The sequence below is a fragment of the Mustelus asterias genome, chromosome 8 (genome assembly GCF_964213995.1).
Source record: "Mustelus asterias chromosome 8, sMusAst1.hap1.1, whole genome shotgun sequence".
In the NCBI taxonomy this organism is placed as follows: domain Eukaryota; kingdom Metazoa; phylum Chordata; class Chondrichthyes; order Carcharhiniformes; family Triakidae; genus Mustelus; species Mustelus asterias.
The window spans coordinates 136,011,785-136,037,642 of NC_135808.1; the positions used below are offsets into that span (position 1 = coordinate 136,011,785).

The 25,858-nt window shown below is 48.7% G+C and overlaps 1 protein-coding gene across 2 annotated transcripts in view; it reads left to right on the forward strand.

Annotated features, from left to right (window-relative positions):
• Window positions 1-4,707: 4,707 nt before the first annotated feature.
• Window positions 4,708-25,858, forward strand: part of LOC144497586 (choline transporter-like protein 5) — a 317,203-nt gene continuing 296,052 nt past the window's right edge. For both annotated transcript variants that reach the window (XM_078219025.1, XM_078219026.1), the window contains exon 1: window positions 4,708-4,859. In XM_078219025.1, coding sequence (XP_078075151.1) covers window positions 4,823-4,859 — 37 coding nt within the window. In that variant the 5' untranslated portion in view covers window positions 4,708-4,822. The remainder of the gene's footprint in view (window positions 4,860-25,858) is intronic.

Here is a 25,858-nt window from a genome sequence, read left to right on the forward strand (position 1 = left end):
TGCTGTTTGGAAACGTTACTCTGCAGTGATTGGTTACTTTGTTGAGCCACAGGTAAATAACCATATCTCACAATCTGTTTCCTCATTGAATTATTCTGGGATGTTCAGAAGTTGTTCTAATCTCTCCTTCGTGCCATTGCTTTTCTTACACCTCTGCATCGAAGTGGGACTGTTTCCTAAACTAACTCCAAGTCTTATCCTCCTGCAAGGGTGCCTCCTCTGGTGGTAGCGGGTATTTCACCCCCAACACATTCTCCCATTTCTCCAGAACCTTTCCCTGATATATTGCTTCCACGAGATTGATACTGCTTTACTTAAAGGAGAAAGATGATAATATGTTATTGTTCACTCGGGGAGTCTGAGTTGCTATGGCAATGTGCACATTTACATACATGAACCATGGAATGTGATAGCAGGGGTTCCTATTTTCTCTCTGTCTCAGCCTGACCAGGAATCTCTCCCATTTTGAATTGACTGTAATGTTTTCTTGTATTGAAGAACCTCAGAGAGTAACATGATTTATTTAATTTGATTTGATTTATTATTGTCACATGTATTAACATACAGTGAAAAGTATTGTTTCTTATGCGCTATATAGACAAAACATACCATTCATAGAGAAGGAAACGAGAGAGTGCAGAATGTAGTGTTACAGTCATAGCTAGGGTGTAGAGAAAGATCAACTTAATGCAAGGTAAGTCCATTCAAAAGTCTGACAGCAGCAGGGAAGAAGCTGTTCTTGAGTTGGTTGGTACGTGACCTCAGACTTTTGTATCTTTTTCCCGACGGAAGGTGGAAGAGAGAATGTCCGGGGTGCGTGGAGTCCTTAATTATGCTGGCTGCTTTGCCGAAGCAGTGGGAAGTGTAGACAGAGTCAATGGATGGGAGGTTGGTTTGCGTGATGGATTGGGCTACATTCACAATCTTTTGTAGTTCTTTGTAGTCTTGAGCAGAGAGGAGCCATACCAAGCTGTGATACATCCAGAAAGAATTTATGTAGAAAACCTGAATATTATTGCACTTTGTGTGATGGCCACTTTGAAATTGAATAGGGCAGCATGGTGGCACAGTGGGTAGCACTGCTGGCTCACAGCGCCAGGGTCCCGGGTTTCGAGTCCTGGCTTGGGTCACTGTCTGTGAGGAGTCTGCATGTTCTCCCCATGTCTGTGGGGTTTCCTCCGGGTGCTCTGATTTCTTCCCAGACTCCAAAGATGTGTGGGTAGGATGATTGGCCAAGCTAAATTGTCCCTGGTGTCAGTGGGTTAGCAGGGTAAATAAGTGGTGTTATGGGGATAGGGCCTGGGTGGGATTGCAGTCGGTGCAGACCCGATGGGCCGAATGGCCTCCTTCTGCACTGTAGGGATTCTGTGCAATATTCTTTCAGATATTTTATGAATCAAGTATATTTTTGCAACAAAAGAAATCTCTCCCGTTCTTCCTGCCTGTTACTGGATTTGCAGCTTAATAATCAGCCTTTTTGACTATATTAAAAACATTTTTTCTCACAGCAAGTGGTTTGGTTCTGGAATGCTCTACCTGGGAGTGTGGTGGAGGCAGGTTCAATCCAGGCATTCAAGAGAGCATTGGATGGTTATTTGAACGGAAATGATGTGCAGGGGTACGGGGAAATGGCAGGAGAATGGCACAAGTCATGAAGCTCATTTGGAGAGCCGGTGCAGACACAATGGGCTGAATGGCCTCATTTTGCACTGTACAAATTCTGTGATTCTGCTATGAACGCACCTTCCTTGTCCATCAGGTCCTGGAGTGGGATTCGAACTCAGGGGTTCTGATTCAGAGGCAGGGACTCTCCTCATGGCACCACAAGACACAGCTAGAGGATGAAGAAAGAGGTAGAATGAACAGAATGTCAGGTCAAACCCAGTGTAATGATTATACCTTGTTACCACACATTCACAGAGTACAGAAGGAGGCCACTCAGCCCACCCCATGTCTATACTAGCTCAATGAAACAGTTATCCGCTCAGCCCTTCTCCCCCAGCTCTCTCCTCTCAGCCCCACATCCTTTTTCCTCTTTTAGCAGTTATCCTATTTTGAAAGTTATTATTGAATCTGCTTCCACTGGCCTTTCAGGCAGCACATTCCAGATCACAACTCACTGTGTTAAAAACCCACCCAGTCTGGAGTCCGATTCCTCACCCTCCAGCCAGGAAGGAAACACTTACTTTCATTTATAGATCTCAAACATTTCAAAGTGTATTCTGAACAATTAAATACATTTGAGGCCTGGTCACTATTACCATGTGGGAGACATGGCAGCCCCGGCAGACAGCCCCGGCAGACAGCCCCGGCAGACGGCCCCGGCAGACAGCCCCGGCAGACAGCACCGGCAGACAGCCCCGGCAGACAGCCCCGGCAGACAGCACCGGCAGACAGCCCCGGCAGACAGCACCGGCAGACAGCCCCGGCAGACAGCACCGGCAGACAGCCCCGGCAGACAGCCCCGGCAGACAGCCCCGGCAGACAGCCCCGGCAGACGGCCCCGGCAGACGGCCCCGGCAGACAACCTCGACAGACAGCCCCGGCAGACAGCCCCGGCAGACAGCCCCGGCAGACAGCCCCGGCAGACGGCCCCGGCAGACAGCCCCGGCAGACAGCCCCGGCAGACAGCCCCGGCAGACAGCACCGGCAGACGGCCCCGGCAGACAGCCCCGGCAGACAGCACCGGCAGACAGCCCCGGCAGACAGCCCCGGCAGACAGCACCGGCAGACGGCCCCGGCAGACAGCCCCGGCAGACAGCACCGGCAGACGGCCCCGGCAGACAGCACCGGCAGACAGCCCCGGCAGACAGCACCGGCAGACGGCCCCGGCAGACAGCCCCGGCAGACAGCACCGGCAGACGGCCCCGGCAGACAGCACCGGCAGACAGCCCCGGCAGACAGCCCCGGCAGACAGCACCGGCAGACAGCCCCGGCAGACGGCCCCGGCAGACAGCCCCGGCAGACGGCCCCGGCAGACAGCCCCGACAGACAGCCCCGGCAGACAGCACCGGCAGACGGCCCCGGCAGACAGCCCCGACAGACAGCCCCGGCAGACGGCCCCGGCAGACAGCCCCGGCAGACAGCACCGGCAGACGGCCCCGGCAGACAACCCCGACAGACAGCCCCGGCAGACGGCCCCGGCAGACAACCCCGACAGACAGCCCTGGCAGACAGCACCGGCAGACGGCCCCGGCAGACAACCCCGACAGACAGCCCCGGCAGACAGCCCCGGCAGACAACCCCGACAGACAGCCCCGGCAGACAACCTCGACAGATAGCCCCAGCAGACAACCTCGACAGACGGCCCCGGCAGACAGCTCTCTGTCAAATAGCAGCTTGTCATTTTTTCCCAGTGATGTTGATTGAGGGACAAATATTGATGGTTCTTCAGGGAGAATGCCAGCCCCTAATTGCCCCTCGAGAAGCTGCTGGTGAGCTGCCTTCTTGAACTGCTGCAGTCCATGTGGTGTAGGTACACCCACAGTGCCGTTTGGGCGGGGGGGGGGGCGCTGGAAGATGAAGAAAGAAGTAGAATGAACAGAACGTCAGGTCACACCCATAATGTGGAGATGCCGGCGTTGGACTGGGGTGAACACAGTAAGAAGTCTAACAACACCAGGTTAAAGTCCAACAGGTTTATTTGGTAGCAAAAGCCACTAGCTTTCGGAGCACTGCCCCTTCATCAGGTGAGTTACCAGGTCAAACCCAGTATAATGATTATTCCTTGTTCCCACACATTCAGAGTACAGAAGGAGGCCATTCAGCCCACCCCATGTCTATACTAGCTCTATGAAAGAGCAGAGTTCCAGGATTTTGTGTAGAACCAGGGTATACAGTCTCTGAATTAAACGGACCATTTAATATTGGGATGAGGAGGAATTCCTTCATTCAGAGGGTGGTGAAATTCTGGAATTCTCCACCCCAGTGGGTTGAGAAAGCCAGTCATTGAGTATGTCCGTGACAGAAATCGACAGATTTCTGGATACCAATGATATGAAGGATACGGGGATAGTGCAGGAACGTGGCCTTGGGGTAGAAGATCTGCCATGATTGTATTGAATGGTGGAGCAGGCTCGATGGGCTGAGTGGCCTAATCTTGTTCCTATCAGTGAAAGCGGGTTATTTGGGCACTTATCATCTTTCTATTTACAAATTGGCCCCCATGCTTCCGACATTACAACAACCCGCGCACTTCAAAAAATGTGAAGCACTTTGGGACATCCTGAGGCCGTGACAGGCGCTATAGGAATGCAAATTGGTTTGTATAAATGTGAATATGTTTCTTTTTCCTCTCAATGAGCCAGCCACAACATGGGGATAGTATTCCCAGAAGGTGGTGATGAATAATATTCCCATGTTTTCACTGGGTTAAAAGCTCCTTTCCATCCACCCTCCCAGCCCTGCAACCCCTCTGGGCTCTTTCCCTCTCTCTCTGTTATTCTCTCTCTCCCTCTCTCTCTCTGTTTTTCTCTCTCTCCCTCTCTCTGTGTTATTCTCTCTCTCCCTCTCTCTGTGTTATTCTCTCTCTCGCTCTCTCTCTCTGTTAATCTCTCTCTCTCTGTTATTCTCTCTCTCCCTCTCTCTGTTATTCTCTCTCTGTGTTATTCTCTCTCTCCCTCTCTCTGTTATTCTCTCTCTCTGATCTCTCTCTCTCATGCACTAGATGACGCTTTCCACTTGAAAAAGATGCTCTGACGTTGAGGCTCAGTTCTGTGGGCGAGGGAGAGAGGCGGTGAGCAGAGCTGGAGACATAAACACGGAGCTTCCAGTATCCCCAGCCCTGAGCCCACACACAGGATCCACTCGCCAGAGGAGAAGGATGGGACGGAAAGCAGAGCTACACGATTCAGTATTCGGTAGGAATATCATCCATTCAAAGCCAGATGTTCTGTATCTGTGTATCTGTGTGTGTGTGAGTGAGAGAGAGAGAGAGAGGCTGCTGCAGAGAACCGATGAGGAGCTGGAAGGGGAGAGGGGGAGATCTGCATTCTTTCACACACAGATTGTTGCAGCCAGCTGCCTTTGGAACAATATTCCGCTACATTCTCGCAAGCCTCCCCCTGCCTCTGCCCCCGAACACTGGCGGGACCTGATTTAAATCCCCCAGCACCAGCTCTCTGAGGGTTTAGCACGATGCTGAGAATCATCCCCCCTCTCTCATCCCTTGTTGTGTTTGGAGTTTAGTGGGAGAGAGAGAGAGAGAGAGGTGGATGGAGCCTGTCTATTTATCGCCTTGTTGAAATGTGCCAGTGCTGAGGGTTTAATGTGGTGCCAATTGGGGAACAGTTCACTGCTCCCACTCCCCCCTCTGCAAACTGTGAAATTAACCAGGAGCCGGGTGAAATTGACATCCCCTCCCCGGGGGATAGGGGGGGCGGGGGGGTGGGTAGCCCAGACTGTGTGAGGGACACAGAGAGAGAGAGAGAGAGCAGGCTCAACTTTCCAATACACTGCTGTCCCTTTTGGTATAATAATGATGATAGCTGTCTGCAAAAATGTGCAACTTGCTTTGTGAAACTGGGGGGGGGAGGAGGGTGCAGGATGGGGGAGGGGGGTGCAGGATGGGGGAGGGGGGTGCAGGATGGGGGGGGGGTAAGGGGGGGAGGTGAGGATGATGATTTAATGATCGCTGTTTCATCCTCACAGATATGGGAAACAAAGGGGATTTTAAACTCTCTCTCCTCCTCCCCTCCCCTCCCCTCCCCCCAATCTAATCAATCTCCAGTTCCCAGGGACACCAGGAGACGCCATTTTTAAAGAAACTTTTCCACCAGTTTCTTTTGGTTTAAGGACACGAGATTTAAAGGGAGAGACCTTTGACTCCCAGAAGACTGGCTCACTCCAAACTATTCCAGTGAAAGCCTCTTCAGCTGAGCCCCTGGGGAAACCCATTGCAGCCTTGATTGTACCGAATATTGGAACAGTTTGAGGTCAGGATATTATTGATTTCACTGGACAGGTTGGCAGTGTGGCGCTTACTGGCAGATCCATGAGTGTGAGGCCATTCACTTTGCATCAAAGAAACTGGGTCAGAACATTTGCTGTATGGAGCTGTGAATAATCAGAGATTTAGGGGCTCCTACGCAGAAATCACTGGCCCACAGATACAAAAATAATTCACAAAGGTAGACTGGGGTGAAATTCTGTGTAAAACGCTGATGAAAGCCTATTTAGTGTCGTGTTCAGAGAGGACTTCAGAGGAAGGGTGTACCAGCCTTGGAGGATGTGTAGAGAGAGATTTATGGGAATGATACTGGGACTAAATTGGAAGGGTAGCTTGTTTGGACTAGACTTGTATTCCCCTGTGTTTAGAAGATCCAGCAGTGAGGTGTTTACGATGATGAAAGAATTTGACCTGTCAGAGAGAGAGAGGAACTGTTTCCTCTGGAGAGAGGGGGAGTCCAGAGCAGAGAGAGACGGAACTTTCACGTGAGAGGCAGCCTGTTCAGAGGAGATGTGAGAAGACAATGTTTCACAGAAAGGGCTTGTGGAAGTCTGTAACTCTCTCCCTGCTGAGGGTCAGTTTAAATTTGCAAAGCCGAAACTGATGTTTTTTATTGGCTAAGAGCATGAAGGAACCGAGGGAAATGGAGTTAAGATCATTGACCTAAGGGACGGCACGGTGGCACAGTGGTTAGCACTGCTGCTTCACAGCGCCAGGGACCCAGGTTCGATTCCGGCCTTGAGTCACTGTCTGTGTGGAGTTTGCACGTTCTCCCCGTCTCTGCGAGGGTTTCCTCCGGGTGCTCCAGTTTCCTCCCACACTCCAAAGATGTTCAGGCTAGGTGGATTGGGCCATGGTAAAAGCGCAGGGTTGCAGGGTTAGAGCAGGGGGTGGGCCTGGGTAAGATGCTCTTTCGGAGGGTTGGTGCAGACCTGATGGGCCAAATGGCCTTTTTCTGCACTGTAGTGATTCTATGGTGCTATGGATTGAATAACCTCCTCCTCTTTATACAGATTGAGACTGGTAAATCTGTCTGCTGTTTGTTACCTTGTGGAATGGGGGAGCTGTGGAAATGAACACATTCCTCCCACACTCCAAAGATGTGCGGGTTCGGTGGATTGGCCATGATAAACTGTCCCTTAGTGTCAGGGGGACTAGCAGGGTAAATACGTGGGGTTACGAGGATAGGGCCTGGATGGGATTGTGGTCGGTGCAGACTCGATGGGCCGAATGGCCTCCTTCTGCACCGTAGGGATTCTATGATTCTATGAAATTTTGGAAATGAGATGGAAGGGAATTTGAGAAAATTGTTTCCCGTTCTCACGGGACATCTGTTTAGAAATTGAGAATACTGAGGGACACTTTTAATTTTGGGAAATGAGGGAAGTCCTAAAATCAGACAACAGAATATCTGGGTGGAAGAGACAAAGAACAAAGAACAGTACAGCACAGGGACAGGTCCTTCGGCCCTCCAAACCTGCACCGATCACATTGCCCTACCCAGACCAATCACCTGTATCCCTCTATTCCCTGCCTGTTCATGTGTCCATCCAGATAAGTTTTAAGGGGCGTCTGGACAAATCAATGAATAGGATGGGAATAGAGGGATAGGGTCCCCAGGTTCAGTCGGGCAGCATGGTCGGTGCAGGCTTGGAGGGGCCGAAGGGCCTGTTTCTGTGCTGTAATTTTCTTTGTTCTTAAATGTCGCTAACATATCGGCCCCAACCACCTCACTTGGCAGCGCATTCCAGGCCCCCCCCCCGCCCACACCCTGTGTAAAAAAAACCTCCCCCGCACATCTCCACTGAACCTTTCCCCCAATATAACAAGTGGTTACATTGTAGAGAGGTCTGTCCTTGGAAAAACACTGATTCTTTTCTGTTTCTTAAATATGAATGGAGTGGAGGGATACAAAAGAATGGTCTAGTTTGGACCAGGGAGCGGCGTGGGCTTGGAGGGCCGAAGGACCTGTTCCTGTGCTGTATTGTTCTTTGTTCTTTGTTCTATGACTTTGAGCTGGAAATGTTTATGTTACATTTAGCAGCAATAGTAACTATCCAGTGCAGTTAAAATCACACACACACACACACTCGCACTCACACACACTTACTCACTCACTCATTCACACTCACCCACCCACACACATACACTCACTCACACACACATACTTACTCACTCTCACACACACACACTCACACACACTCACACATTCACTCACTCACACACACACTCACATACACTCACTCACACTCATACACACTTACTCACTCACAGACACACACTCACTCACACACTCACTCACACACTCACTCACACTTACACACACTCACTCACACACTCACACTCACTCACTCACACACACTCTCTCACACACTCAGTCACACACACACACACTCACACTCATACACTCATACTCACACACACAGGCTCACACTCATAGACACACACACACACAGACTCAAACACGCACACACACACAGACTCATACTCACACAAACATTCATCAAACACACATACACTCAGACACACACACTCAAACACGCATACACTCAGTCTCACACACATATTCATGCGATCACACATACATGCACACGCATTCAGACAGGCTTGTATAGACACTCATACACACACTCTCATGCACGCACACTCGCATAGATTCACACATGTGTGCACACAACCATGCACACACTATATCGAACCACAGAATCCCTACAGCGCAAAAGAAGGCCATTTGGCCCATTGAGTTTGCACTGACTCTCTGACAGAGTATTTTACTCAGGCCCACCTGCCCTATCCCCGTAACTCTGCGCATTTAGCATGGCCAATCCACCCAACCCACACACCTTTGGAGTGTAGAAGGAAACTGGAGCACCTGGAGGAAACCCACGCAGACACGGGGAGAGCGTGCATACTCCACACAGACAGTCAAGGCTGGAATTGAACCTGGATCCCTGGCACCGTGAGGCAGCAGTGCTAACCAGTGTGCCACTCAGACACACACACTCACACACACACACACACACACTCAGACAGACACACACACTCACACACACACACACTCAGACAGACACACACACACACTCAGACACACACACACACACGCTCATACTCACAAGCACACACTCAAGGGCAAGTCTGAAATTGGGATTTAATCCTGAGTTATGGGGAGAGTTTGTGAAAACCAGGGTTTACAGCTAATGAACAGATTGAATTGCTTGTAACAGCAGATAATTACAGAGAAGCTTGTGGTTAAGTGTTGGATATAATGCAGCCAGTAAAACCAGTGTCACTTCCCCCGGGGAGAGGGTGGGGTGGGGTGTGTAAACTAGGAAATGGGAAAGATTGTGGAGGAGAAATCGATTAAGGGGACAGCAAAAAAAATCATTAAAAACTCTGCCACCCAAATGTGGTGCCTGGCGGGAGGTCCTGTTGACCCATTGTGCTCTGTGCTCACTGATCTGTATCGGCTCCTGTTCCAGCATCCCCTCACCTTTCACATCCTCAATCTTGTTTTCAGATCACTCCCTGCTTGGGTGATCTGTCCCAGGACAACCCTCGGAAATGGCGGCACTTCTGACACCTTCTCATCCCCAATTTTCATCACTTCACCATAGTAAAGTAAAGTTTATTTATTAGTCACAAGTAGGTTTACATTAACACTGCAATGAAGTTACTCTGAAATTCCCCTAGTCACCACACTTCGGTGCCTGTTCGGGTCAATGCACCCTAACCAGCACGTCTTTCAGACTGTGGGATGAAACTGGAGCACCCGGAGGAAACCCACGCAGACATGGGGAGAACGTGCAGACTCCACACAGACAGTGACCCAAGCGGGGAATTGAACCCGTGTCCCTGGTGCTGTGAGGCAGCAGTGCTAACCACTGTGCCACCATAGGTGGTCATGCTTGGGGGGACTCACACTCCCAAATTCCCATTTTAAACCTCTCCACCCCTCTCCCCTCCTGTAAAACATTCCTTAAAACTGGCCCCTTTGACCAAGCTTCTCGGTCAGCTGTCTGAATGTCTCCATTGGTGGCTGAGTGTTAGACTTGCTTTGTGAAATGCTCCTGTAAAACACCTTGGGATGTTTTGCTGTTATGGATGCTATAGAAATGCACAATGCTGTTATTGCCATGGTAATAGGAGTGTTAAGAGGCATTTTGAGGAGAGGAACACAGTTTGACAGAATTCCCCAAAGACTAGGGGTGTAAATGGTGAGTGAGTGAGGTGGGTATAAACGGTTGTAAGATTGAAGTTGGGAAGGGTGTGGTTTGGAAGTACAATAGAATCAAACTGTGTAGGTTGGGTGGATTGGCCACGGTAAGTGTGTGGGGTTTCAGGGATAGGCCGGGGGAGAGGACCTGGGTAAGATACTCTGTCAGAGAGTCGGTGCATGGCCGCCTTCTGCTCTGTAGGGATTCTATGAAGAGTGTGTGTTAGGAATGGTTAGCAATGACTGACAAACGTGGCAAATGCGTCTCCAAATATAGAAACTGAACAGTCCAACTGTACAGTCGGAGCTGTAAATATCAGTCAGGGGTTGGTCCTGAATTTTAATCGCCAACTCGGCCAATCTCCACAGATTCTTACACAGGGACTCTTTGTCAATTCATGGACAGATGTTTTGGTGTGTGTGAGTCTGCCTGGGGTTTACAGTTTGGATGCAAGTGGCACAGCATCAATTAATAGTCTGCACTGGAATCTTCCTGATATTCCTTTTCCTGTCGCGCTCGACTGCTTAAAGTTAATCTGTCGGATGTTGCACTGACTGTGAAAAGTTGAGTAAATGACTGCACTGAAATGATTTAATTATGAAGCAGATGGTTTCTGCAGTTTCAGACTAATCTAAGCCTGGTGGTTACATCATTATCTAAAAGACTTTGATCAATATTAATGAGGTATTCTGGTGTCACACATGCTCATGGTTTATCTAAAAGAGGGTGGCGTATATTGGCAGCCTCTCTTTGTTCTGATTCGCTCCTTTCACCAGAATTCATTGGAGTTAAAACCCCTCGGACTCTCTCCTCCTTTTATCATGCCCCTTGAAACTTGTATTTGGTCACCTGTCTGAATTTCTCTTTCTGCGACTGGGCGTCAGATCATAGTAAGAAGTCTCACAACACCAGGTTAAAGTCCAACAGGTTTATTTGGTGGCAAATGCCACTAGCTTTCGGAGCGCTGCCCCTTCATCAGGTGGAGTGGGAGAAATGCTCACAAACAGGGCATACAGGGACACAAACTCAATTTACAGAATAATGATTGGAATGCAGTCTTTACAGATAATCAAGTCTTAAAGGTGCAAACAATGTGAATGGAGGGAGCATTAAGCACAGGTTAAAGAATGTGTATTGTCTCCAGACAGGACAGCCAGTGAGATTCAGCAAGTCCAGACAAGCTGTGGGGGTTACAGATAGTGTGACATGAACCCAAGATCCTGGTTGAGGCCGTCCTCATGTGTGCGGAACTTGGCTTTCAGGTTCTGCTCAGCGACTCTGCGCTGTCGTGTATTGTGAAGGCCGCCTTGGAGAAAGCTTACGCGAAGATCAGAGGCTGAATGCCCGTGACCGCTGAAGTGCTCCCCAACAGGTCACGGTCACGGTCACTCGGCCTCTGATCTTCGCGTAAACGTTCTCCAAGGCGGCCTTCACGATACACAACACCACAGGGTCGCTAAGCAGAGACTGATAGCCAAGTTCCGCACACATGAGGATGGCCTAAACCGGGATCTTGGGTTCATGTCACGCTATCTGTAACCCCCACAACTGGCCTGGACTTGCTGAATCTCACTGGCTGTCGTGTCTGGAGACAATACACATCTCTTTAACCTGTGCTTAATGCTCCCTCCACTCACATTGTCTGTACCTTTAAGACTTGATTATCTGTAAAGACTGCATTCCAATCATTATTCTGTAAATTGAGTTTGTGTCTCTGTATGCCCTGTTTGTGAGCAAATCTCCCACTCCACCTGACGAAGGGGCAGCGCTCCGAAAGCTAGTGGCATTTGCAACCAAATAAACCTGTTGGACTTTAACCTGGTGTTGTTAGACTCCTTACTGTGTTTACCCCAGTCCAACGCCGGCATCTCCACATCATGTCAGATCATACCCAGTTTATGCTCCAATGAAATGCCCTGGAATGTTCTATCACTGAGCCGGATTTTCCGGCCACACTCGCCCCGGAACTGGAAAATCCCACCCAAGGTCAACGGACCTTTCCATGGTCCGACCCTCACCCTCCCCGATTCCGATGGCGGGCAGAATGGGAAAATTTGCCCCACTGAGTAAATACTAGTGAACATGACCACAAGGCACAGTGGCGAAAATTGCGTGGTTTTGCTTTGATTTTGACATCTTTCTCTGAACTGGAATATTATTTGATTTAATCTGTTTTGATTTGATTTGATTTATTATTGTCACGTCTATTAACATGCAGTGAAAAGTATTGTTTCTTGCGCACTATACAGACAAAGCATACCGTTCATAGAGAAGGAAAGGAGAGGGTGCGGAATGTAGTGTTACAGGTCAGACACTTTGGTCTCGGCACTATCTCCCACTTCCATTTCTGCGTTAGAGGAGGCTGAACTTTGAAAGCTTTGGAATTCCTCCTTTAAACTCTCCGCCTTTTCCTTTTCTCCAGCCTCTTGGGCCAAGTCTTGGCCACCTGTCCATAATCTTTTTTTAGGTGGTCTGGTAACGTTCCAATGAATTTCCTTGCGATGTTTAAAAGGCAAAATACGGTTGGTCCGTGTACCTGTGGGCTGCCCGAGACAGAAGAAATCCTGCAGGCAGAAAGATCACCGCCCGTTTGAATCAGAATGCGTAAGCTGGGCCTCGGGTATGGTTAGGATCTGCTAATGGACAATTGAACATCATCATTCGAACAATTGTCAGACTCCCAGCCATCTGTACCGCCAATTTCAACAGCTACCCCTACACGTGAGGATACCACAAAGTCCGACAATTGGCAAGCAGCCGAAGACCGGGCACTGATTTCTGGGACCCCCTCACCCACGATAGCAAACAATCCCATACCTGTCGGAAGGAATATTCCCTGGAGATATCAGAACTTTCACTCTCGCCACACCGACCCAGCATCGCCGCCTCGCGATCGAGGGGCCGGATAGTCACCTCAGCCCCAAAAGCAAGGTGGAGTTTGCTTCATGGCTCCATCTTCACCAGTCCAGGGATTATCATCCTGTCCAAACAGCTCTGACCATTTGCCCTGCCGCTGAACAAGGAGAGCACCAGCGATATCCCGGTTGGTTACAGGAAAGAAGACCTGTCACCTTGCTCCCAGGCCATTGCTGCCAGAGTTTAATGTTGCTCAAGGTGGATTAGGGTGACGGTGAGAAGCCACTGTTTAAATGAGTGGCATTTTGAATTTAAAAAGTTCTGGAAATGTTCACCAGGTCTGGCAGTCTCTGTGGAGAGAAAAATAGAGTTAACGTGTCAGGTTAATGAACTTTCGGCATAATCCTGCAACTTGGCATTGCCTTGACAGGAAGGTCAAAGGTCAGCGTTGATGCTATTGCTGCCTGACTCCCAAGCAACTCAAAAACTATCACCAAAAACAACTTTAAAAACAGCTTCGACTCTGCTTCACAAATCACCTTTTTAGCTGTCTTTATCTGTGTTACTGTGGCACAGTGGTTACCACTGTTGCTTCACAGTGCCAGGGACCCGGATTCGATTCCCGGCTTGGGTCACTGTCTGTGTGGAGTCTGCACGTTCTCCCCGTGTCTGCGTGGGACGTGCTGGTTAGGTGCATTGACCCGAACAGGCACCGGAGTGTGGCGACTGGGGGAATTTCACAGCAACTTCATTGCAGTGTTAATGTAAGCCTTACTTGTGACCAATAAATAAACTTTACTTTACCACTTAAAAAGCACACACAGAAATGGGCACAGAGGTGGACACAGACGCTGATGGCGCCAAAGTATGGGAAGCTCAGCAGGCCCAATGGCATCCACCCATAACTCTCAAGAACCAGGGCCCGAATGGACAGATGTGACTTACCAAACTCACCTCCATCATCCCTGAGACTGAAGTGATCTCAGAAATCAGGCTTTATTCCGAGTCATAGTAAAGCCAGGAAAAGCAGTCCACAATCCCCATGGTCATGGTGACAGACGGTTCTTGAGCAATTCTGTCCAGTTGGGTCTTGTCATTAAGACAAACGCAGAAGTTACGTTTGTTCATGAGGATGTTGCTAAGCCAGAGATTTCAGTTACGCTGAGCGATTGTTGCAATCTTCGATATCACATCTTCATGCTGGAAGTCTCGTACACCAAGTCCAGGTGCATGAGGACAGCTCCAGTCTCCATCAGCTTCAGGAAGCTGCCTCAATATTGGTACTGAATGCAAGGAGAATCCCCAGAGAATCCCTTTCCTTCCCCGGAACTCACCTCCTGTTGGGGAATGTGGCTTTGAATACCAGTTTTATCCGGATAATGGTGAGCTGTTTGACCAAGTTATGGACAGAAGGGCAGTGGGATGGTAACTGTTGGGATTCTGGCTTTAGCATGACTCGGAATAACGCCTGATTTCTGGGATCATCCCCGTCTCAGGAATGCCTTCACTGACACAACAGCAGCGGGCCCTGGCTTCATCTTCACTCTGAAGACAGCGGATGGCACTCAAGACCATGGGCAAAACAGCCTTCAGCTCCTTAGGTGGGAGATCAGGAAGGAGGCATTGTGCGATTGTGACCATGAGTCCCGTACTGTGGAACACATCACATCAATCTGCCCGTTAGGATCTGTCGAGAGAGGCACCTCATGGCTCCGCCCAGGAGGATATTGAGTGAAGCCAAATGAGACACCCCATTATCAGTTTTCCCTGTCATGCTGCAACATTAAAGGCACTATATGATGCAAATTGCTTTTAAAAAGGTTTGAGTAATTATTTTGGAAAGCTAGCACACTCTCTGCGGGCGAAATGTTTGTCCAAAAGCACTTACTTTAAGATAACTTGAGGTTTGTGTGTAGCTCTGAGCAATTGTATGTCAGCTGATGCCTGAGGGTTAGTTCCAATTGCGTTGAATCCATTTCAGTCTCCGGGCTCCTGTGTGACAGTTTGATAAACCAGGCCAAGACTCCATCTCCAGGTGACTGAACAACTGACAGAAAGAAAAAGCCATTTGTAAAAAAGCGACTGATTACCTGTCCAAGTATTGATTTGTAAAAACAAAATCCCCACAAGTGAAGAAGAGAAATGTATTGAAGTCACTGCAAGTATTTCTTGTCTATCGGTGTGTACTTTACTCAGTCTTTACTCAGTACACCAGCCAATAGCAAAAACGCTGCTTTAAAATTGGCTGACAAATGTATTGAGATTTGGGTTGTTGACAACTCCACTTTTATAACACTTATTTTTTTCAACATTAAATTTAACACTAATCATCGAACAATACAACATAGAAGGAGGCCATTCAGCCCATCGTGCCTGTGCTGTCTCTATAAACCAGCTCTCCAATTAGTCCCACGTTCCTAGCTCTTTCCCCGCAGCCCTGCAAATCTTTCCCCTTCAACTCTCTCTCCAATTCCCTTTTGAAAGTTATTATTGAATCTGCTTCCGCCGCCCTTTCAGGCAGCACATTCCAGATCACAACAACTCACCGTGTCAAATAAACTCCCCTCATCTCCCCCTCTGGTTCTTGTGGTAAACCACTGTTAGCTTATTGCCTGTGTGTGTGTGACATGCCTGGACACGTCCCTGCCGGCCCTGCCTGAGACTCCTCCCCCCCCCTGGTCCAGGTATAAAGGCAACTGCTCCCCACCCCCCTACCTCAGTCTGGACCAGTTCATCGGCATGGGTGTGCTCCAAGTCTTTTGCTAATAAAAGCCTATTTGTTCTTGCATACAAACTAGTCTTTGCTTGATTAATAGTGCATCTGTTCTTTTCCCGATTCTCTCAGAACTTTGGCCTCTAGTTATCAAACCTTGTGAGAGTTTGGTAAGTCACATCCATCCATTTGGGCCCTGGTTCTTGAGGAGTTATGGGTGGATGCCATTGGGCATGCTGAGCTTCCCATACTTTGGTGCCATCAGTGTCTGTGTTCACCTCTGTGTCCACCTCTGTGTCCATCTCTGTGCGCACCTCTATGCGCACCTCTATACGCACCTCTGTGTCCACCTCTGTGTCCATCTCTGTGCCCGCTTTTTCAGTGGTGAAGACAGCTAAAAAGGTGGTGTGTGCAGAGAGATCACACCCTCTGTGACCCCCCCGTGAGAAACAAGAAGCAGTTTCTCCTTATTTACTCTTATCGAAAGACTTTGCTCATTTTAAACACAATAATTTCAAATATAAAAGGGAAATATGAGTGCGTTGGTTCACAGCAATCCTCTTTGCCACTCAGCTGGACCAGCTCTTTTGAGCATGACTTCTGTGCATGAATTTTCTGTGGATTATTATCCTCGATGTTAGCTTATAAATCATCCTACGAAGCGTCCAAAAATCATTCCAAAACTAAAACTAGCAGCAGGAGGAGGCCATTCGGCCCTTCGAGCCTGCTCCGCCAAACATTTTGATCATGGCTGATCATCAAACTCAATATCCTGATTCCCCCCTTCCCCCCCCCCTTTAGCCCAAGAGCTATATCTAATTTCTTGTTGAAATCACACAACGTTTTGGCCTCAGCTACATTGTGCAGGAGTGAATTCCACACATTCACCCCTCACCACAATAAAGAGTCCAAAACTGCTCACTGTATTCGAGATACGGACTCATCAACGCCCCGTATAACTGAAGAACAACATCCTCACCTTCATGTTCAATTCCCCTCGTAATAAAGATAACGTTCCATTCGCCTTCTTGACTCCTTGCTGTACCTGCATGCTAACGTTCTGTGACTCAAGCACTGGAACACCCAGATCCCTCCGCACCTCAGAATCCTGCAGCTGTTCTCTGTTTAAGTAAAACTCTGCTTTTTTTTAATCCTTCCTACCAAAGTGAGCAACATTCGGAATGGCTGGATTTGTCAAACACATGCACTTTATCAAGAGCTAGAGTTTTCACTGCATGGTGCTTTATTTTGGGCATATTTTTCCCAAGATTGGCATACCTGGCACAAAAGATGACAGAACCATAGAACTAATTTTCTATGGTTCTATGGTTCTAGAGGGCATGGGTTTAAGTTAAGAGGGGAAAGAATTAATGGGAACCTGAGGAACAACTTTTTTTACACAGAGGGTGGTGCGTGTGTGGAATGAGCTGCCGGAGGAAGTGGTTGAGGCGGGGACATTGACAACATTTAAAAGACATTTGGACAGATCCATGGATAGGAAAGGTTCAGAGGGATATGGGCCAAATGCAGGCAAATGGGGTTAGATTAGATGGGCTGTTTGGTCGGCATGGACCAGTTTGGGCCGAAGGGCCTGTCTCCGTGCCGTAGACTCTATGATTCTATGAACTTGCAACACAAATTTACATGAGGAAGGAATGGAGTTTTGGAATCTATTCCACCAGTGTAAGAAACAGCCACAATCCCAGGGGCGGCACGGTAGCACAGTGGTTAGCACTGCTGCTTCACAGCTCCAGGGTCCCGGGTTCGATTCCCGGCTCGGGTCACTGTCTGTGTGGAGTTTGCACATTCTCCTCGTGTCTGCGTGGGTTTCCTCCGGGTGCTCCGGTTTCCTCCCACAGTCCAAAGATGTGCGGGTTAGGTTGATTGGCCAGGTTAAAATTGCCCCTGAGATGTGTAGGTTAGAGGGATTAGCGGGTAAATATGTGGGGGTAGGGCCTGGGTGGGATTGTGGTCGGTGCAGACTCGATGGGCCGAATGGCCTCCTTCTGCACTGTAGGGTTTCTATGATTTCTATGAATTATTCACTGCTGACAGTTCCTGTCAATGATGCTTATTTGTGAACCTTTCAGAAGTTTCCAGAAGTCTCTGAAGTCGAGTCGCATTGGAGTCGACACATTAACTCTGTTTCTCTCTCCGCAGATGCTGCCAGACCTGCTGAGCTTTTCCAGCATTTTCTGTTTTACTCCAAAGATTAAGTTTGTACTTTGGGTGCAAGGGCACAGATAATATTTAAAAGTTAATAAACTAACTACCGGATACAACATAACTTGCAAATAGTTCCAGATACTTTCATTTCTTGTGGTTTAAAATTGGCTTCCTCACAGCTGGTGGGCAAGATATTAAGAATGTTCCTCTGTGATGAATTTCCACCGTATTAATCAAACAAACTGAAACACATGGAGGAATATTGAAGGAAGATCTGTTTGAAGCACTGCTTGGTTGTGCTGGTTTGTGGAAGTTTCAGTGTTTGGGCAACATCTTGGAGGGTTAAGAAATCCTTCTCAAAACGAGAGTGATTTGCGGTCAGTTTGAGGTGAGGGCATTGGTCAGACAGAAAGCCTCCACCCCAGTATTTGATGAAGATGATGTGGCAGAGTTTCTGTGAAAGTTTATTAGTGGCAGCGATGAAATGGGTTGTTAATTCAGTCATTATAATTTAATTTTAATCCTTCCACAACCCTCCTTTAGGGGTGAAGAGAATACACAGAGACTGATTCTTTTCAGCACATTCTGGGACAATGCTGTTCGATAGGCGGGATTTTCCCACTTTTCTTCAAGTGCCGGAACAGGCGGAAAAGCCAATGAGCAGCTCATCAGCTGCACAGGCGAGTCTCAGAATCCACATTGTCCAACATTTAGTAAAAAGAATGCTGGAGGCGTGTCTCACGCTGTGGGGGCGACCAGAGAGAGTCAGAAATGTCAACCAAGGGCGCCCCGATCTCTAGAATGAAAAAAAACTAACAACACCACCTCCCCCACCGCCCAATGGACACAGGGACCACCCTCCGTCCTCCCCCGCCCCCCAACACGACTCCACTCCAACATACACGGGGACCCCAATGAATGTCCCCAGAGGAACCCACCCCAGCACTGTGCCTGGCACTGCCCCCTGGCGCCTTAGCATGGCATCCTGGCATTGCCCCCGGCATCCTGACAGTTGACACTGCCCTGGCTCTGCCCCCCCTGGCACTATGGCATTGCCCCCAGCGAGATTCTCGGATTTTGGCCCCTTGCAGGATTTTGCCCCTGTGGGCCAAGTGCCCCCCACCCCCACCCCACCAGGGGCTGTTCTGTGTGAAGAGTAAGTTCTTTCCCCATGGACAGGGGCTTTTCCTCTGTAGTGTTCCCGATGTCAGTCTGCAGAGAAGCTGAGGGTGTGATGGCAATGTGACCGGATCAGTAATCCAAAGGATGTGAGGACTCACCTCACACGCTGCTGACAGAATTTTGGATTCTGCTTTCTTAAAAAAAAACTGTAAGATAAAAGCTGATGTCAGTAAAAGTGACCGTAAAGCGAATTGTCGTGAAGAAATCCCATCTGGCTCACATATGCCCTTTTGGGAAGTGAATCTGTTACCCTGACCAGAGCTAGGCCCAGCTGTATTGGCTGTGATCCAGTTGGTGGCACTCCTGTCTCTGAGTCACAAGGTTCGAGGCTCCATTCCCAAGCCTTGAACACAAACAAGTCAAGGCTGACATTCCAGTTCACTGCAGAAGTCTTGCTGCAGTCTCAAAACAACTGTCTTTGGGATGATTTGTTTTGATTTGATTTATTATTGTCACATGTATTAACATACAGTGAAAAGTATTGTTTCTTGCGCGCTATACAGACGAAGCATACCGTTCTTAGAGAAGGAAAGGAGAGAGTGCATAATGTAGTGTTGCAGTCATAGCGAGGGTGTAGAGAAAGATCAACTTAATGCAAGGTAGGTCCATTCAAAAGTCTGACAGCAGCAGGGAAGAAGCTGTTCTTGAGTCGGTTGGTCCATGACCTCAGACTTTTGTGTATTTTTCCCAACGGAAGAAGGTGGAAGAGAGAATATCCGGGGTGCGTGGGGTCCTTAATTATGCTGGCTGCTTTGCCGAGGCAGCGGGAAGTGTAGATAGAGTCAATGGATGGGAGGCTGGTTTGCGTGATGGATTGGTTACATTCATGACCTTGCGGTCTTGGGCAGAGCAGGAGCCATACCAAGCTGTGATACAACCAGAAAGAATGCTTTCTATGGTGCATCTGTAAAAGTTGGTGAGAGTCGTAGCTGACATGCCAAATTTCCTTACAGGTTGTTGGTGATCTGGACACCCAGAAACTTACCATTTCCACTTTGTCCCCGTTGATGTAGACAGGGGCGTGTCCTCCACTACGCTTTCTGAAGTCGATGATTTTCTCCTTCGTTTTACTGACACATGAGGTATTGAACCAAGGCCCCCCTGCTCGGGTGGGTGTAAAACCCATCTGGGTCACTAAGGTCCTTTGGGGAAGGAAATCTGCCGTCCTTACCCAGTCTGGCCTACATGTAGGCCTACATGTAGGGCGGCACGGTAGCACAGTGGTTAGCACTGCTGCTTCACAGCTCCAGGGTCCCGGGTTCGATTCCCGGCTCGGGTCACTGTCTGTGTGGAGTTTGCACATTCTCCTCGTGTCTGCGTGGGTTTCCTCCGGGTGCTCCGTTTCCTCCCACAGTCCAAAGATGTGCGGGTTAGGTTGATTGGCCAGGTTAAAAATTGCCCCTTAGAGTCCTGGGATGCGTAGGTTAGAGGGATTAGTGGGTAAATATGTGGGGGTAGGGCCTGGGTGGGATTGTGGTCGGTGCAGACTCGATGGGCCGAATGGCCTCCTTCTGCACTGTAGGGTTTCTATGATTCTTCTATGATTCTATGTGACTCCAGAGCCACAGCAATGTGGTTGACTCCTAACTGCCCTCTGAAATGGCCGAGCGAGACACTCAGCTCAAGGGCAGTTAGGGATGGGCAACAAATTCTGGCCTTGCCAACAGCGCCCACATCCCATGAAGGAATAAAGAAAGTTTTGGTCATCTGTCCTTGGAACTCCTTCATTGTCAGATTCCTTTGTCTGATTGAGGTCTTGTGAAGAACCGAGGGATGATTATTCGCTATGTGAAGGGTGTCACATAAATGTAAGTTGTTGTTGAATTGTGCTTGTGATATATTGAGATTTGTACCTTTGTTTTAAGGGTGGTATGGACGTTGTGAAATGGAGTCTGCCAGCTTCACCGCCCCCCCCCCCCCCCCCCCCCCACCTCACCCCACAACCCAGTCCCCCATAATAATTATGAATTCACACTGATGATTTATTTTTAATGGAGAGACTCTGAGCACCTCTCTGTCAATCAGAGATGGAGACAGGGTGGCAAACAGAGTCTATTTTAACAGAGCCACTGTGAACTTATAGCAAACAGCACTCAGGACTGCAACCATAGGTGTTTTTGATCTGTTCTGGGGATGTGGGTGTCGCTGGCTGGGCCAGCATTTATTGCCCATTCCTGAGGGTATTTAAGAATCAACCACATTGCTGTGGCTCTGGAGTCACATGTAGGCCAGACCGGGTAAGGATGGCAGATTTCCTTCCCTAAGGACATGAGTGAACCAGATGGGTTTTTCTGACAATCGGCAATGGTTTCATGGTCATCAGTAGATTCTTAATTCCAGATTTTTATTGAATTCAAATTTCAGCATCTGCCGTGATGGGATTCGAACCCGGGTCCCCAGAACGTTATCCTGGATTATTAGTCCAGTGACAATACCAACACCACCACCTCCCAAAATCTCCCAAAAAAAGCAGGATTATCTCTCCGGAAAAAATGGGGTGAAAGGAGCTTTGTTACAGGATGGAAGTTCGGTGCAGGAAGTGTATTCCCATCGCAGCAGTGATTGGTGGAAATATTTTCCAACGTCGCCCCATTCTGCCCGGTACTTGGGCCTGATTTTAACTCGGTGTCCAGTGGGATTTGAGTGAGTTAACATCAGGCCCTGTGTATAAAATTATGAAAGGCATAGATAGGGTGAACGGTGGGAAGCTTTTCCCCAGGTCGGTGGTGACGTTCACGAGGGGTCATAGGTTCAAGGTGAAGGGGGGGAGGTTTAACACAGATATCAGAAGGACATATTTTACACAGAGGGTGGTGGGGGCCTGGAATGCGCTGCCAGGCAAGGTGGTGGAGGCGGACACACTGGGAACGTTTAAGACTTATCTAGACAGCCATATGAACGGAGTGGGAATGGAGGGATACAAGAGAATGGTCTAGTTTGGACCAGGGAGCGGCACGGGCTTGGAGGGCCGAAGGGCCTGTTCCTGTGCTGTATTGTTCTTTGTTCTTTGCCCTACCTCCTGCTGACAGTGAATGGAAACTCACTCTGAAAATCTGCCGTAAACTTGTCAGAATGACCCCTGCATTTGTCTTATTCAGTGATTGGGTGATGATTTAAAGGATTCAATCAGTTATCGGGTGTAGAATGTGTCAGTTCCTTTTCTATCCTTTCGATGAGTATTAGGTGGATTCCACATCAGGTGGGTTTGGTTTGGATCAATATTTAAAGGGGATAATTTGCAGGGTACAGGGAATGTGCACAGCAGGACTGGGGTGGGAAACATTGGTAGCGCTTCACAGGCCTGATGGGATGAATGACCTCTTTGCCAGCTGTAAGATTTGATGTGAGTCCCTGCTGTGTTTCCACATCACCAGTAACACATCTGTCAGCAACGTTTCCAACATGACGTGACTTCAGATTTCAGCCCCACAGCTATGAATTTCTGAATTTATTTCCAAAGATTTGCTGTTCGTAACTTTTGCACGAAATGTCACCAGAATCTTCATAGATTCCATCTGGGCCAATACCTGAGAGAAGATTCAGGGGAAAGTGACGTTAGACATGACTCAGAGAGAGGACTTTGAAGAGTGACTGACAGACAACAAATGCAGAAAGATCCTGCATTTCTATAGCGCCCTACATAATCTCAGGCTGTCCCAAACAGTTTGAACCAATGGCGGCTTTTTAACTGTCGTTACTTTTGGAATACAGGAAAAAAGGGCAGATAGTTTATCGACAGTAAGTTTCCCATGAACAGTAATGAGATAACCAAGCAGATTGCTTACTATGTCAACTTGAAAGTTGGGAGTGCCGCACTGTCAGAGGGTCTGACAGTGCAGCACTCCCTCAGTACTGACCCTCTGACAGTGCAGCACTCCCTCAGTACTGACCCTCTGACAGTGCGGCACTCCCTCAGTACTGACCCTCTGACAGTACAGCACTCCCTCAGTACTGACCCTCTGACAGTGCAGCACTCCCTCAGTACTGACCCTCTAACAGTGCAGCACTCCCTCAGTACTGACCCTCTGACAGTGCAGCACTCCCTCAGTACTGACCCTCTGACAGTGCGGCACTCCCTCAGCACTGACCCTCTGACAGTGCAGTACTCCCTCAGTACTGACCCTCTGACAGTGCAGCACTCCCTCAGTACTGACCCTCTGACAGTGCGGCACTCCCTCAGTACTGACCCTCTGACAGTGCAGCACTCCCTCAGTACTGACCCTCTGACAGTGCAGCACTCCCTCAGTACTGACCCTCTAACAGTGCAGCACTCACTCAGTACTGACCCTCTGACAGTGCAGCACTCCCTCAGTACTGACCCTCTGACAGTGCGGCACTCCCTCAGCACTGACCCTCTGACAGTGCGGCACTCCCTCAGTACTGACCCTCTGACAATGCGGCACTCCCTCAGTACTGACCCTCTGACAGTGCAGCACTCCCTAAGTATTGACCCTCTGACAGTGCGGCACTCCCTCAGCACTGACCCTCTGACAGTGCAGTACTCCCTCAGTACTGACCCTCTGACAGTGCAGCACTCCCTCAGCACTGACCCTCTGACAGTGCGGCACTCCCTCAGTACTGACCCTCTGACAGTGCAGCATTCCCTCAGCACTGACCCTCTGACAGTGCAGCACTCCCTCAGCACTGACCCTCTGACAGTGCGGCACTCCCTCAGTACTGACCCTCTGACAGTGCGGCACTCCCTCAGTACTGACCCTCTGACAGTGCGGCACTCCCTCAGTACTGACCTTGACTTCCTGAGTGTGAGTAAGACAATGGTGCAGACCATGATGGAGCAGAGAGAGGCGGCAGAGATTAGAGTGATACTACAAGCTGCCAGAGGTAGTAATAGAGGTGGGTACAATTTTGTCTTTTAGAACATAGAACATAGAACAGTACAGCACAGAACAGGCCCTTCGGCCCACGATGTTGTGCCGACCTTCATCTGAAACCAAGATCAAGCTATCCCACTCCCTGCCATCCTGGTGTGCTCCATGTGCCTATCCAATAACCGCTTAAATGTTCCTAAAGTGTCTGACTCCACTATCACTGCAGGCAGTCCATTCCACACCCCAACCACTCTCTGCGTAAAGAACCTACCTCTGATATCCTTCCTATATCTCCCACCATGAACCCTATAGTTATGCCCCCTTGTAATAGCTCCATCCACCCGAGGAAATAGTCTTTGAACGTTCACTCGATCTATCCCCTTCATCATTTTATAAACCTCTATTAAGTCTCCCCTCAATCTCCTCCGCTCCAGAGAGAACAGCCCCAGCTCCCTCAACCTTTCCTCATAAGACCTACCCTCCAAACCAGGCAGCATCCTGGTAAATCTCCTCTGCACTCTTTCCAGCGCTTCCACATCCTTCTTATAGTGAGGTGACCAGAACTGCACGCAATATTCCAAATGCGGTCTCACCAAGGTCCTGTACAGTTGCAGCATAACCCCACGGCTCTTAAACTCCAACCCCCTGTTAATAAAAGCTAACACACTATATGCCTTCTTCACAGCTCTATCCACTTGAGTGGCAACCTTTTGAGATCTGTGGATATGGACCCCAAGATCTCTCTGTTCCTCCACAGTCTTCAGAACCCTACCTTTGACCCTGTAATCCACATTTAAATTAGTCCTACCAAAATGAATCACCTCACATTTTTAAAAAGCATTTAGACAGTTACATGGTTAAGATGGGTAGAGAGGGATATGGGCCAAATGGGGGCAATTGGCACTAGCTCAGGGGTTTAAAAAAAAGGCGGCATGGAGATATTGGGCCGAAGGGCCTGTTTCCATGCTGTAAACCTCTATGACTCTATGTATTCTGGAGGGTAAGGGGAGGAGGCCGTAGAGACAGTAAGGGCTTTGTCGGTGAGGACAGGGATCCTGGGGGATGTTAGTGGTTATCTGTTTCTACTGGGCTAGTCTCGCTCCTGTCTCGTCTCTGATTAATGTCATAGATGGCCCAGCAATGTTTTAAAAACGTGCAGTTAAATTCTTCCCGGTGTCCAGGGACCAATTGTTATCCCTCAACTAACATCACTGAGACCGGTTATCTGGTAGCTATGATGTTGTTGTGTGTGGGATCTTGCTGTGTGTAAATTTGTCGTTAGGTTTCTTACATTACAACAGTGACCACAGTTCAAGTACTTCATTGTGTGTGAACAATGTGGGATGTGCCGGTGACAGGTGCTACAGAAATGCACGCCTTTCTTTAAAATGTAGTCTCGATTGTTCAAGGTTGATTTTATGCCAAATGAGAATTTCACAATAATTTGAGGGAAGTGATTTGAAGAACAGGAGGTGATTGGTTGTTGAGGGAAAGGATATTAATTTTAATAGAGGGTAACCTGTGTTTAAAGGGCGCTTAAAGCTGCAGACACGGAAATGTATTCTGCACCAGGGTGTTAATATTCACAGAGCCAGACTTCAAGGTGTCTGGAGATGTCCTGACTCTGTCAATAAGTAACGCTCTGTTTGATTAAGTCGTGTGCCCTACATTGTTTATAATTAGGGCAGTTTGAAACCTTTACATCCCTGGAGTCACATAAAGCAAGTCGGTTCAGTAATTGCTATGCTGTCTGTCCATCACACCACCGACCATCACACAGCGACATCCAACCAGGAAAACATTCCCAGCACTGTTCCTCAAATTCCTGCTGCACAGAACCAAGAGACAACAGCTAGCCAATTCTCTGGGTCCACACAAGGTGGAGGTTAATGCAGCAACAGATAAACAGGATTGCAACATGGCAAAATTCTCACCCTTGTTTTCTAATCCC